General features: G+C 53.8%; 5 protein-coding genes across 5 annotated transcripts; 3 read left to right on the top strand and 2 right to left on the bottom strand.

Annotated features, from left to right (window-relative positions):
• Positions 1-105: 105 nt before the first annotated feature.
• Positions 106-334, bottom strand: TRIREDRAFT_43312 (uncharacterized protein; the record flags this gene model as incomplete). Its single annotated transcript, XM_006961959.1, has 2 exons — positions 106-230; positions 310-334. Coding segments are annotated over 2 exons (150 nt in total), but the record flags the coding sequence as incomplete, so codon positions are not given.
• Positions 335-1,352: 1,018 nt separating this feature from the next.
• Positions 1,353-3,324, top strand: TRIREDRAFT_55570 (exocyst complex subunit; the record flags this gene model as incomplete). Its single annotated transcript, XM_006962193.1, has 2 exons — positions 1,353-1,569; positions 1,628-3,324. 2 exons carry the CDS (start codon positions 1,353-1,355, stop codon positions 3,322-3,324), a joined length of 1,914 nt encoding a protein of 637 aa, XP_006962255.1.
• Positions 3,325-3,785: 461 nt separating this feature from the next.
• Positions 3,786-7,653, bottom strand: TRIREDRAFT_75105 (uncharacterized protein; the record flags this gene model as incomplete). The annotated part of the gene is made up of 3 exons (XM_006962407.1): positions 3,786-4,574; positions 4,633-5,339; positions 5,429-7,653. The coding sequence occupies 3 exons, from the start codon at positions 7,651-7,653 to the stop codon at positions 3,832-3,834; spliced, it is 3,675 nt and encodes a 1,224-aa protein (XP_006962469.1). The 3' UTR covers positions 3,786-3,831.
• Positions 7,654-9,002: 1,349 nt separating this feature from the next.
• On the top strand, positions 9,003-10,921 carry TRIREDRAFT_55123 (uncharacterized protein; the record flags this gene model as incomplete). Its single annotated transcript, XM_006962194.1, has 2 exons — positions 9,003-9,062; positions 9,167-10,921. Coding segments are annotated over 2 exons (1,815 nt in total), but the record flags the coding sequence as incomplete, so codon positions are not given.
• A 634-nt stretch (positions 10,922-11,555) lies between these two features.
• On the top strand, positions 11,556-13,286 carry TRIREDRAFT_55099 (uncharacterized protein; the record flags this gene model as incomplete). Its single annotated transcript, XM_006962195.1, has 3 exons — positions 11,556-12,309; positions 12,409-12,939; positions 13,021-13,286. The coding sequence occupies 3 exons, from the start codon at positions 11,556-11,558 to the stop codon at positions 13,284-13,286; spliced, it is 1,551 nt and encodes a 516-aa protein (XP_006962257.1).
• Between the last annotated feature and the right edge of the window lie 233 nt (positions 13,287-13,519).

Genomic DNA, 13,519 nt, shown 5'->3' on the forward strand with positions numbered 1-13,519 from the left:
AAGTTCAAATGTGCTTCCATAATTTGACGGCTTCATTTCATTAATTGACATGGAATCAAGTGTCCCCTTCAATGTCGGCAGGGCAGATCACTTGCTGCCTTTCATCTCGGCAATCTTGGCGAAATATTTCTCGACTTTGTTCTTATCGACGTGGCCATCACGCGAGCTCGGCGTGGCATATATTGAGCCTTTGCGCTTCTGGAACCGACTCGGAGGCACCTTGGCAGCATCTGAGATTTTGTCAGCGGATCGACCACGCGAATACTTCCCGCGGCGACACTGGAGAGCTAAAGGAGCGACGGAACGAACCCCATTCATCACTGAGCCTGCGATCTCTGTTCACGGGTGGCTCGCCGGCTTCAGCTGCCGTGGCTGTGCTGGGCGGAGGCTGGTGGTACTGCTCCTGCTGTCCTGGGCTTTCTGCGTTCTGCATGATGTCGCCTTTGTCTCGGCCAGATATCTTTTGTCTCGGTCTGGATATGAAAATGATGGGATTGAATCAGGAACGGATCATGTTTCCGGTCCTCTGAGAGTGAGATAAACACGGCTCTAGGAATAGTCGAGAGTTTATATACACATGGCGGGGGATCCGCGGCAACTGCCATGACACGGCATGGCGTGCCAGCATCAGCTGTCGTCAATGAAGACCTCTGTCCTTCCTGGGATTGGACGGGAGGCCTCGTGGCGCTTCCAGGCTCTGCTGTAGACTTACCCCGCAGAATAGTCTTTGTGGACGGCAAATGATGGGTTGACGAGATCGAAGCTGCCGCCACACGATCTCCTGGCTGATTGACGTCACTGTGTGAGTAAGAGCCGGATTTGCGCTTCTGGTGTAATAATAGATGGTTTATAGCAATTTCATACACAGGTCCAGGAGTCTGTATTGAATTCCAGCTTCTTCGTGTGAATATCATGGATGTCATTACATGAATCTGATTTTTTGCCTTGTACAAGCGATGATCTAGATGAGATATAATCACGATAAACAAAAATCGATGCTTTCAGCATGATTTCAGAGGGACGGGAAAGAGTAGCAGCACTGGCTACACGAGGTTACATTTGCGAGTTTGGTTACCTAAAGGTCGGCATGCTGTATGACGGGGTCTGCAGCACAGCCGACCTTACGTATGCCACCTCTGATTGGCTGGCGCATAGCTATCTACCTACATACCTTATGCCGCCCATTATCCCCCCAGGTAGTTGTAATACCAGGCACTACCTCAGCACCTACAGTACCTACCTATACGGAGTCCCCCCCCCTGCAAGCTGCAACCTCCAACGCCAATGACACTCAGCTGCCTTGCCTCGACCATCGTCCAGTTCCACGCCGTCGATTCGCCGCTGCACGCGTCATGGCTGTCGGGGCGCTGTCCAATAGCTCGTACCACGCCGTCGACGAGGAGGCCAGGGCGGAAGTCGACGTGCTCAACTCGCGGCTCGACAGGACCACCCAATTGACCAAGAAGATCCAGGCCTCGCTCGGCCGCCTCGAGGCCACCGGCCAAAGCGTTCGAGATGTCGCCGCCCCCCTAAACGGCGAGACGCGGCGGCTGCAGACGCTCTCCAAAAGTCAGCTCTTCATCTCCTCGCCGAGGCCTCGCGTTCACTGCTAAGTAGGGAAAGCTAGATGTCGAAGCCGTGCTCGCTGCCATCGACCGTCTGCGGCAGCCGTCCGACAGCAAAGACGATGAGGAGCAAATCATCCGATCCGGCCCCGAAAAGGCCGGCCTGTCAAACTACCTCGCCTCCATCCAGCGGCTCAGCAACTCGTACAAGGAAATGCAGACGTCGAACCTGCGCGCGAACCAGGGCACCATGTCGGACCTGACCCGCCTCATCAAGCTGGGAAACACGCAGCTCGAGAACCACTTCGACAAGATCCTCCGCGGCGAGACGCCCCGATCCCTCGAGCCGCTCCACTACATCACCAAAGACAAGCCCTTCCCGGTGCTTTCTCAGGACAAAATTGCCCGGCTGGGCCTCGTATACTCGCATGTTGCCGGCAACTTTATCAACGGCTTCGAGTCCCCTGTTGCCAAGATCTACGCCGACATACGGGGGCCCTACCTATCCGCCTCCCTCGCCAATCTGGCCGCAGCCACCATCAACTCCTCCAAGAAGAAGAATCCCGGGGACATATACCAGGCCGGCGCAAATGGTATTGGGACGTACACGCAGGCCATGGAGGGCCTCTTCCTTGCCGAGTACGACAACATCTGCAGCATCTTCAAGCGGGAGGACTGGGGTCCCATCCTGCAGGCAACCTGCCAGGGCGCAGTCACCGAACTGGCCCGAACCCTGCGAGAGCTCAACACGCACATCAAAACCTACCTTACCACCGACTGCTACATGGCCTACGAGGTTACCGAAATCATTTCCGGCCTATCAAATAACCTGGACAAGCGGACAGGGGAGCTAAAGAGTTCGTTATCTGCTGCCTTGAAACCCGTTCGGGAAACCGCCAAATCTTCTCTCGCCGAGTTGCTGGAAGAGACGAGGCGGAAGATTGGCAACCTTCAGACGTTGCCAACGGATGGGGCTGCAAGCCCCATTGTAGCAGAGACGATGCAACGTTTAATCTCGATGGTGCAGTTCCTGGGGCCAATATCGAGCATCATGATCTCTCTCGGCGACGGTGGCTGGAAGCCCGGAGCTGCTGCTGGCGGCCGCACAACCGAGGGCATCCCGAGCTTAGCCTCGTTCGACGTGGGCGCAGACGGCAAAGAGCTATTCGCCCATTACTGCCTTGACACGATCGATACTATGCTCACATCCTTGGACCAAAAGGCCCGCGTGCTTCTCAGGAACAAGTCCCTGTTGGGCGTCTTTATGGCCAACAGCGTCGTCGTGATCGATCATTCGATTCGCAACTCGGAGCTGGCCCCACTGCTCGAGTCTCGTCTCGAGCTGCTGGATCAGTGGAGGAAGAAGGCCACTGTGCTGTACACTGATATCTGCAGAGACCTGTCTGTCTATCTCTTTGATACCATTCACACCAACCGAACCAAGCGGCCAACTTCTGGCCATGCGGATTCCGCCGACTCGGCGTCGGTTGTCAAGGGCCTCAACAGCAAAGACAAGGACAAGATCAAGGAGAAGTTTACGCAGTTTAACAATGCCTTTGACGACATGGTCTCCAAGCACAAGTCTTACACGATGGATCGTGAGGTGCGAGCCATGTTTGGCCAAGATATCCGTCAAAAGCTGCAGCCCCTGTATGAGCGATTCTGGGATCGATACCACGAGATTGACAAGGGGAAGGGCAAGTACGTCAAGTACGACAAGCAGTCGATTGCGGGTGTCTTTATGAGCCTCGCAACCTGATGTGCTGAGCGGAGCTGGGGCGAAGGATTTTTTTACGATAATGAATTCCAGAGACACAACCTGTCTCGCGGAAAAACCAATGAAGGCTGAACATCCTTCAGGAGATGAGATGTCTATGATGAGGTTTCTCGAAATCTGCACTTTTCAGCGCCTACTGGCATCAAATTACCACGCGATGGCATAGTTCAGCGAGTCGAGCCGAGTTCATCATCCAACCCTCGAACAAAGATGCAATCAACGAGAATTGTCCACTGGATTCTAAGGCGTGCAGCAATATGGACGGCTTATGGACAATTTATTCAGAGCCCTGTTTAACGCCTTCCACCGGCACGTATGGCTCTACAGATGGTGTTCGTTCCTACGCTGCGTGCGACAAGGTGCACCAAAAAACGACGTCCAATCTCACCTGTATATAACAAGCGGAAATGTTTTACCCTAATATACCAAGATATCTAGCGCAATAATCAACCTAATAAGCTACCTACTTCAACCCAAAGGGGATCCCGTTTATCCACTCCCAAATATCGCATCTACTCGTGACCTCCTATCCCAAACAATGACCCCATCACTCTTGCGCTTGAAGTACAAGATTCGATGCTGCGGAATAAACTCCTCGTCCGTCTGCTCGGTGCGCCAGCTATCCAGCGCCTTCTCCTGGGCTCCGAGGAACCGGTCTTCATAGCCCACGACGTAGTCGGCCGAGTCCATGCCGGGGTCCCAGCGGATGCGGTTCAGGGCGTCGACTGCGGTGCGGAGTTTGCCTGCTCCGGGCGGTTTGACATGGGAGGTGGTGGCCAACTTTGACACTCGAGCGGCATCTTTGTTGGAGGCGAGAGGATCGCCCACTGCCTCGTTCTGTTCGAGTTCCTCCGCGTCATCCTCATCGTCTGAGTCGATATCGGTATCGGCGGCATCGTAATCGTAGAGCTGCTCGGGGGCAAGCTGCACGGGACCGAGGCTCGATCGGCGCGCAATGGAGGCGCTCATCCAGCAGTGCTCGGGATCGAAGTACTTGTCACTCTTCTGGATCCGAGATTCAAACTCCTGGAGGATGCCTTGGATGGCGCCCTCTGCGGTGGTCAGACTCGTCGCGGATTTGTTGGCAGCGGCGTCGTCCTTTTTGAGGCCTATCAAGTAACACGCAGTAAGCTCCGGATTTTCGGCGTCGGTGTTGCTGGATGACTGTTCTTCGTCTGTGAATCGGGCAGGCCAGATGCGTGGTACAATGCCTGGAGACTTTCGGCTTATGTCTGGTGATCAGAGTAAGTATATGGCGCTTGGATGTTGGTAGTTGTTTGAGATACTTACCGACAAGGATGGAGATGAGCCTCGATTCCAGCCAGCCCAGATATTTTCTGCCCTTTTGCTGGGATGATCCCCAGTAGCGGGCACTTATCTTGATGTAGGTCCGATATGAATCGAGGAAATCAGCAGCCCCTTTCTCAAGCAGACTAGACGGTGATTCAGACTGTTCCACGCCGAGAAACTTGCTCCACGTCATGCCTTCTTGGGAAAGGAGGGTTGCTGCTCTGGTAAACTCGGAAGCCAGGGCATTGACGGTGGAGATGGAGGCACTGGACGCTGTGTTGAGGGACGGTCCGTGCCAGCCAAGAAGGCAAAGGGGCTCCCTGAATGTGCGGTGGTATCGCAACTCAGTATGGTAGAATGGATCGTACACCACTCCTGTAGCCCAGTCGAAAGTCGAGTAGTGGTGGAAGAAGGAGGTGAGGACATCGGCGGTGGAAGCTGCCTCGGGCTCGTTTGCCAGTGCCTTGCAGACGGGCACCAGCATGGAAGTGATATGGATGCCTCCCAGTAAGCCAAACTTTGCCGCATACAGACCTCTTGATTTCGCCCAGGCCTTGATGACAAGGTGTGCCACGCGGTATTTGGTCATGTCTGGAATGGACCTCCGGAGGTAAAAGAGGTCCCGGGCTGGCTTGAGTTTGGCCAGTGATTGGAGAGGCAAAGCGAAGATGGGATCTGATGAGGGCCGTTTGAAAACCTCAGGGTATCTGAGCGAGATGTTAGCAGATGCTGGAGTCTTAGACATGAGGTGATGGAAGATGGGTGACAGGTGTTAAAGGGAAACGCGAATCCTTACCCCTGAGCTATTGCTGCGGCAGAGCAGTACTGGAGATCAAACTTGATGCCGCGAATCTCCAATTCGAGCATTGTTCCGGAATTTGCCTTCACACGGCGTAAGATCTTGATGCCATTTGCCGAAGCTTTCCTCAGCTTCTGTATGGCCAAGGCGAAAAAGGTCCGGGAACTGATGTTTCCCACGCAGAGACAGTCTACATCCGACGAGCTGGTCCACACGCCGAGGCCAAAGGATCCCACGGGGATGACGACAAGCTGCACCTGTGAGCGCGTGCTGTTTCCAGCACTTTCAGCATCGCTATCCAGTAGGGTTGTTTTCAGGAGAGATATTGCCTCGTTTCTCAGTTCGGCGTCGGAAGAAGCAGGGAATTGACCACTGGATACCAAGCAGCCTTTCAGCTCCTCGAAGCTACCCAGCGTGACGCCAGCCTTATGCAGACTAATTTCTTGCAACTTGGAATTTGACGGTCCTATCACGCTTGAGTTTTGAGTTGATGCCACGAGAAGACAGCGGATGCCCCAGTGGTCACTAGCAGGGGCCTGAGAGTCGTCTCCTTTGGAGTCCAGGACCTGACCAAACATGTTGAATCCGCGGGGCTGAAAGGGAGCATCCTTTGTGACCAGTATCCTGTCATATCTTTGCGGGCGAGCGCCATCAACACCACTCGAAGCTGCAGCAAGAGGGTTGGACAACGGATCAAAGGTTGCTCCTTGCTCACCCTCATAAAGCTCCAGAAAGTACTCATGGTTTCCTTTTGTGCTGGAGCTTGAGGATTCTCCGGGACCAACTCGAGAGGCCAGCCATGCGTCTTGCATTCCGGCTCTCGACACTGTCGCTTCGATCTCTCGAAGAAGCTCAAGACCCTTGTCGGTGACATCGCCCCTTTCCAGGGCTGTATCAATGGTATGCGAGGACGAGGCCAAGTTAAAATCGCCAGCGATTACCCAGGGATGCCGAGGGAATGATGATTCCAAGTGCTGAGCAACTCTCTTTATCTCGTCTCGTTTGGTGGCAAGAGCAGCGTCTGTTAGCCCTTTGCTAAGGTGACAAGCTGCTAATACCAAGGGCAGTGAGGGAGCATCTGAAGCTTCGCCAAACCTGACCGTGGGAAATTGGAGGATTCCAAAGCCCTTGTGTTTCTTGACACCCGCAAGGTACTCCCACTGGAAGGGAAGCTTGCTGAGCACCACAACATTGGAATGACTTGGCAGAGGCCCAAGGCCATGCTGATGAGGTGGTCCATGGGTAGCGTAAGGGTAGCGTGAGCGGATGTCTTGGTCGTCCAGCAAGAAGCCGAGGAAATGGTCTGTGACTTCTTGGAGGACAAGAATATCAGCTGAGGCACGTTCGGACAGGATGTTGCCGACCAGCGCGGGATAGCGAGAAGAACTCGGAGGCCAGTCAAACTCGGCCATGACATTATACGACGCGATGACAAGATGTGTGAGAGAGGTCGGCCCAGCAACTGTGTTAGTGATCGGACCTCCCAGGGGTTCCCACAGCTCTTGGTCTTTGTTGTAGCGGAAGGTAGCTTGGTGTCGTGGCAGAGAAGCATCCACTGGTAGTCCAGGAATTGCGGCCAAGGCTGCAGAGTCACGCACAAGAGACCGAGATGCCAGATCGATATAACCCCAGACTCGCATCGGCCGGGAGGCTCCGGATTGACCCTTTGATGTCGGATCACGCATCATGATTGCGAGCTGGTGATTGCGCCATGTCACGGGCGTCAAGAGCCGTGCCTTTTCCATGAGAAACTGGTGCCATGATGTCGTATCGTCCTCGCTTTGGGCGAGCGTCATATGAGGCTGATAGTCTCTGCCTTTGGGCCATTCCAGGAAACGGAGAATTCGGTCTCTCAAGTCTGACAGGCGGTCGACGTTTGGCCCAGGTCTCGGCCGGATAAAGACTGTTTTGCTACGTCGACGGTGTGAGAAGACTCCAGGCTCTTCGAGGTTGATGGAGATGTCGTCGTCCTGGGGTTCCAGATGGGAGCGGCAAAGCGCTTCGATCACTTCAGGGAGAGCTTCTGGCGTGACAAATGGATAGACGAGAGTGACATGAGGCGGCCATTTGGTGAATTTCTCGTCATTGAGTGAGCGCAGCGTGTTGATGGGATCCCAGAGCTGGGGCGGAGGGATCAGACAGAGGGCGGTATCGTGAGATGCTTCAAAGGAGGACGCTTCAAAGGACTGCCCAGCAGGCGCCTCGTCCGGCAATTGATCCATTGGAGACGCAATGTTCTGCACCAGATGGCTCGGAGAAGGGGGCGTGTTATTCATGAATTATCTGGCGAGGGTTGACGACCTGAACAGTTGAGCTGTCGATAATGGCCGCGAGAGAGACCTGCATCATCATCCTCCTCCTTGCCTCATGTGCAGCAATTAAATACATTCTTGAAGTTGCTTCACAACATCCAGGGTAACAGCGCAAGCCTCTCGAAATACGAGGCGCAATATACTGTGACGACGCTGCATACAAGGAATCATGCGGCGTGAGTCACGGATTCATTAGCGAGGCGTTTTTGCCTGTAAGAGCGTGGCTGAGGCACGAGTTGAGATGGATCGTGGTGTTTGATTGGCAGATGAATCGGCATGTTCAGCGGGGGACAAGATCATTTCATCTCGACCAGTCAGTCATCTGTCAGACAGGACGGATATCTGGTGAGCAGACATTGAGTTGACAGAGTAGACGTTGAAGAAGAAGAAGAAGAGGTCGGATCGCTATAGAGATCGGAGGTACAGCTACATATTACCTACCCAGGTAAAGGTATTCAAAGCAACTATTTGGCCGCTAGAATAATCGAAATGACATGCCTCGGAAATCGAGGCCGACAACGGCAAAGAGTCATTACACGAGTCAAGGTCTCTTGGCACAGTATTTCGCAGCGCCGGTACCTGCAAGCACACTGCAACTCCACCTGCGAAGAATTTCTTATCAAAGATCAACTCTATCCGAATACCAAACTACTACTTACTGGGTACCTCCCTTAACACGATGCCTCACTCTGTTGTCTCTTCTTTCAGCCTTGATGGGTAGTAGTAAATAATCGCCCTATATTCGGTCGTTGCTTGCGTCGTTTGTGTTGCTTGCTAGTAGTCTGTGCTGCGTCACTTGCTGCAACAAAAAAAACTGTTTGTCTCTTCTGATACACATCTTACCAAACCTTCACTCACTAAAACTGACTCAATCAGCTCTCAAAACCTCTTCAACTTGATTTCCCCCGTCCCCCACAAGATATCGCTCAGCATGTCTTCCTGGGAATGACAACCGTCATTAGATAGTGGGCATCTTCAACTCCATCTCAGACAAGGCTTTTCTTCCATCTGGATTCGCAGCCTCGTCCAAGCTTCCCGCCGGCGGTCCGGGATGCGGCATGGCCTCTACCATCTACTGGAGCCGTGCCAACATCAACTCTTGCAGCCCCAACCATGGGGTTCTCGCGTTCAGTCAGAAACTGGCCTCGCGCTGCTCATCAGTTGTGTCTGTGTCTCAATGCTTAGCCAGAAATAAAGCGGCAATCAGCACGCTTGGAACTACCACTACACAGCCAAATGGCTCTCCACCACAGCCAGCTGCAGCTCGCAGCTTCTCTTCGCCCACGACACCCAGGGCAAAGCGACAAATGTTTGATCGGGTGGGTGTCCAATCGCTTGTTCTGAGCTCTCAGCAGCATACTATAGCTTCAATCACTCGGATTCATACCGAGCGGCCAAGGAGATGCAACTAACACCGCGGCAGGATGTCATAGTCTCTGTTCTAGAGTCAACAGCCACCCGGCGAGATGCCAAGGGCTATCTTCAAAAGTACGCCTCACCAAAGCCTACTTCTCTGGTGGCAACGTCAAAGCCAGTTGAACACCTGCACAACCCTCTGTCGAAGCAGCTTCACGCTCAGCGGCCGTTCGACGTGGCGATTGTGGTCCTGCGAAACCCGCAGAAGCTACGGCCAGACACAATCCACGGCATAGCCAAGACGCTGACCCAGCTTCGTGTCCTTGGCCTCTTGAGCGTTGTCGTCGTGGATTGCGATGTGGGAGAAAGCCGCTTCACTTTCCAGTCCGAAGCGTTGAGGCTATGTGAGGCGGTCGATTCCTTTGGCAAGCCCGGCGCCCGACTGGTCGAGAACGTCCTCGTTGGAAGTTCTCACTATCAGGGAGCTACGCCCTCTCCCTTTTGGGATGACATATACGTTCACGACTATGGTATCCTGAACCGGGCTCTTCAGCATGACATGATCGCGGTCATTCCGTCCCTTGCCCTGAATGACGAGACTACTACTCCCGCGCCTGCTGACGCTCAACGAACTACTCTCGCACTGACGAGGTACTTTACGGGGATACAGTTTGAACGAGACACAAGCCGTGCCCAGGGCGGGAGCTCTGCGCAAGGCGCCGAACCGCTGGCTTCCGTCGAAAGAGTCATTGTCCTCGACTCGCATGGCGGCACGCCCGTGCCCGGCCGTCCTGGGTTTTGCCAGCGATTCGTAAACCTCGAGCAAGAATACGACACGCTCCTGGATCATCTAGGGGGCTATAAGGGCTCACACGCTCCGGAAAGCAGCCCACATGAGGAGGCTGGTAGAGCACATGCAAAGAACCTCAAGCTGGCAAAGGATACCCTCTCCCTTTTGCCAGAAACGGCTTCCGTCCTCATCACTACCCCATCAGCAGCAGCCAACACATCGTCCGTCTCGTCCTCTATGGTGCGCAATGGCGACTTTCAGTTTGGTTTCGACGGCATGGTCACGACCCGCAGAAAGCAGAATCCCCTGCTTCACAATCTCCTAACCGACAAGCCGGTGTTTTCCCCGTCGTTGCCGCTGCAGCGCATCCAGTCTTCAGAATCAGCGTCGCTGGCCACAGGAGAATCAATTGACGCAACTCTCGTCAAGCGAGGCATGCCTCTAGCCATCTTTCCCGATCCAAGAACAGCGCCGTGGAGGCCACCGGCGCCCGGCGAGCGTCGTCTGCAGCTGACAGACAGGTCGATTGATTTGCAGCGGCTTGTCGCTCTGATTGAGGATTCCTTTGGCCGCAAGCTAGACGTTGACGACTACTTACAGCGGACAAATCAGAACCTGGCCGGCGTCATCATTGCAGGAGAGTACGAAGGATGTGCCATTTTGACCTGGGAGAAACCCAATCATCTAGACGCTCGTACAGCCTACGAGCAGGGCCGCTTCGTGCCGTATCTCGACAAGTTCGCCGTGCTACGGAGCCGTCAAGGCAGCGGAGGGGTGGCCGACATCATCTTCAACGCCATGGTCCGAGACTGTTTCCCCGACGGCGTGCTTTGGAGGAGCCGCAAGGACAATCCTGTGAACAAGTGGTATTTTGAGCGGTCGGTGGGAACCAGCAAGCTGGCCGGCTGCAACTGGGCCATGTTCTGGACGACGCTGGAGCTGAGCGCCAAGGGGCAGAAGCTGGCGGACTACGAGGCGGTTTGCAGGGAGATTATGCCATCTTGGGCAGACAGCGTACAGAAGCGGACATGAATGAGCAGCTGAGGTTGGTATAAGTATGAAGTTGTTAGAATTGACATGGAGCAATGTTTTCAATATCCGGCATGACGTCACATCTTGCTTGGGTGGCTGTTAGATTGTGAGTCTTACACATAGATCAAACCTTGGTACCTATGTGGTATATATTTTTTTCTTAAAGCAAAAAATTATGAAATATATAGATTAAAGGGAAAAAAAATCGTGATGAAATTTAAAATGAATTTTCAAGATATTATATAATTTTTGCAGTTTGCGTTGGATTTTACCAGCTACCCAAATTATCTAGGGTAAGGTAGGTACAGGTAACCGACAGCTTTATCGGACCTCTGACCAGAAGCTCTGACAATGAACGCTCAGTACTACTTTAATCATTGAGCTCTTGTGACTCAAGCTCACACCTTCATTTCTACCTACTTACCCACCTACTGCGCATAACTGAAGAATTGCCATCAGCATGGCCAGCGACTAAGGGCAAGTCTAGCAGAGGGGGAAAAAAAAACAAAAAGAAAAAGGATATGCGGCTGAGCTGTTCATGTTGTCGCGATTCTTCGGCCCTCGTCTCATGATGAAGAGGAAACTCAGCGCATTCCTCCAAGAATCAAGCTCAAGCTCAAGCTCAACCACCACCATGTCGACAACTGCTCGATCAGTGCAGCTCACCCAGCGCGAGCAGCAGCTCCGCCTCCTGCTCGTCAACGTCGCCCAGTTCATCGATTCGACGGCCAAGCTCAATCAGCCGGTCGTCCTGCGATGGGCGGGAGGCTGGGTGCGCGACAGGCTGCTCGGCATCGAGAGCCACGACATCGACGTCGCCATCAATGCCATGACCGGGCAGCAGTTTGCGCAGCATCTCTCAGAGTACTGCAAGCGGCCCGAAGCCGTCGAGACGCACGGCTTCCTGCCCGGAGACGTCGGGAGGCTTCACCACATTGCGAGCAACCCGGACAAGTCCAAGCACCTCGAGACCGCCATGGTCAAGCTGTTTGGCATGGACCTGGACTTTGTCAACCTGCGCAAGGAGACGTACGCCGAGGATAGTCGCAACCCGCAGATGGAGTTTGGCACGCCGGAGGAAGATGCGCTTCGGCGCGATGCCACCATCAACGCCCTGTTTTATAACCTGCACACGGAGGAGGTGGAGGATTTCACTGGCGGCATTCGAGACTTGGATGCCAAAGTTATACGGACTCCCATGGAGCCTTTCCAGACATTCATGGATGACCCCCTGAGAGTACTTCGCCTAATTCGGTTCGCTTCTCGGTTGGGTTTTGCCATAGATGCGGAATCAGAAAAGTTCATGAACGACGAGAGAGTCCTGGAAGCACTACGGAAGAAGATTAGCCGCGAAAGAGTTGGCGTCGAGCTGGAAAAGATGCTGAAAGGTACGTGCGAATCGCCTCTCAAGTTCAATTGTCTCCCAGGTCTCATAGAATAAGAAGCCATACTGATATCAGTTGCAAAACAAGGCAAAACTCCCCGAGTGGCTCTGGAACTACTGGATCGCCTCGGCCTCTACCAGGCCATTTTCAGCGACCCGCTGCAGGAAAACGTAGAGATGCCTGACATAACCCGATGGCACGTTGCGTACACCTGCCTCGACGAGCTGCTGCGGAATCAAGAACCGGGGTCGATAGGCCAGGTCCTCATCGATGACGCCGACAGCACGTATCTGGCATGGAATCTCGCCGCCGTCAGCCCCTGGATCCCCGTGGAGGATCGCTCTGGGCGCAAGCAAAAGGCGAATGCCCTCCCTCCTGTCGGCGTCATTGCTCGCGAAGGCTTCAAGGCTTCCAACAAGCTCACCACCGTCATGGCGGCCTGCCACAAGCATCGCGCGGAGATTCTTGCACTGAAAAATGCAGTGTGCGATTCTGCGCCGACGATACACGAGCGGGACACGGTCGGCATGGCCATCAGGAAGTGGGACGCAGGCAGTGGACACTGGAAGCTGCAGGTATTGGGGGTGATTCTGGTGGATGCCATGGAGCAGCTTGACAAGTTTCCCGCAGAGGGTGACAAAGGTAAGCTTTACTTACGACGCCAGACGAAGGGTCGCTGGGCTAGAGCGCATTACTGATTTACAAACGTGCTAGATCGCGACGAGTTTCTCCAGGGGTGGGACAAGTTCCTCAAGCATCTGGCTGAGCTGGACGTCTACGACGCTCCGAATCTCAAGCGCCTCATTGACGGCCGCGCTCTGGCCAAGGCCCTAGGCATCCCACCTGGCACTTGGATGGGCAAAGCTTTGGAGATATGCACGGCTTGGCAGCTGAGAAATCCAGGTGAAACAGATCCCGAGGGGGCTATACAGGCAGTAAGAGACAAGGCCGACGAACTCGGCATACGCCCAACAACATGAACCATGATAGTTGAGCAAGGGGAGACGACGGCCATCCTATCCCTGCTGAAATTCGTAAAGCCTACATGTGCACACACACACACACACACACACACACACACACACACACACATATATATATATATATATTCGTAAGAAATACATATATATATGTCTCTACTACACTCTAAGTCTAATACAAGATATTCATCGTACAATCATGATGGAACCACCCTAGGCTTTCCCATGATACA

This window comes from Trichoderma reesei (genome assembly GCF_000167675.1).
Source record: "Trichoderma reesei QM6a unplaced genomic scaffold TRIREscaffold_2, whole genome shotgun sequence".
NCBI classification, from domain to species: Eukaryota; Fungi; Ascomycota; class Sordariomycetes; order Hypocreales; family Hypocreaceae; genus Trichoderma; species Trichoderma reesei.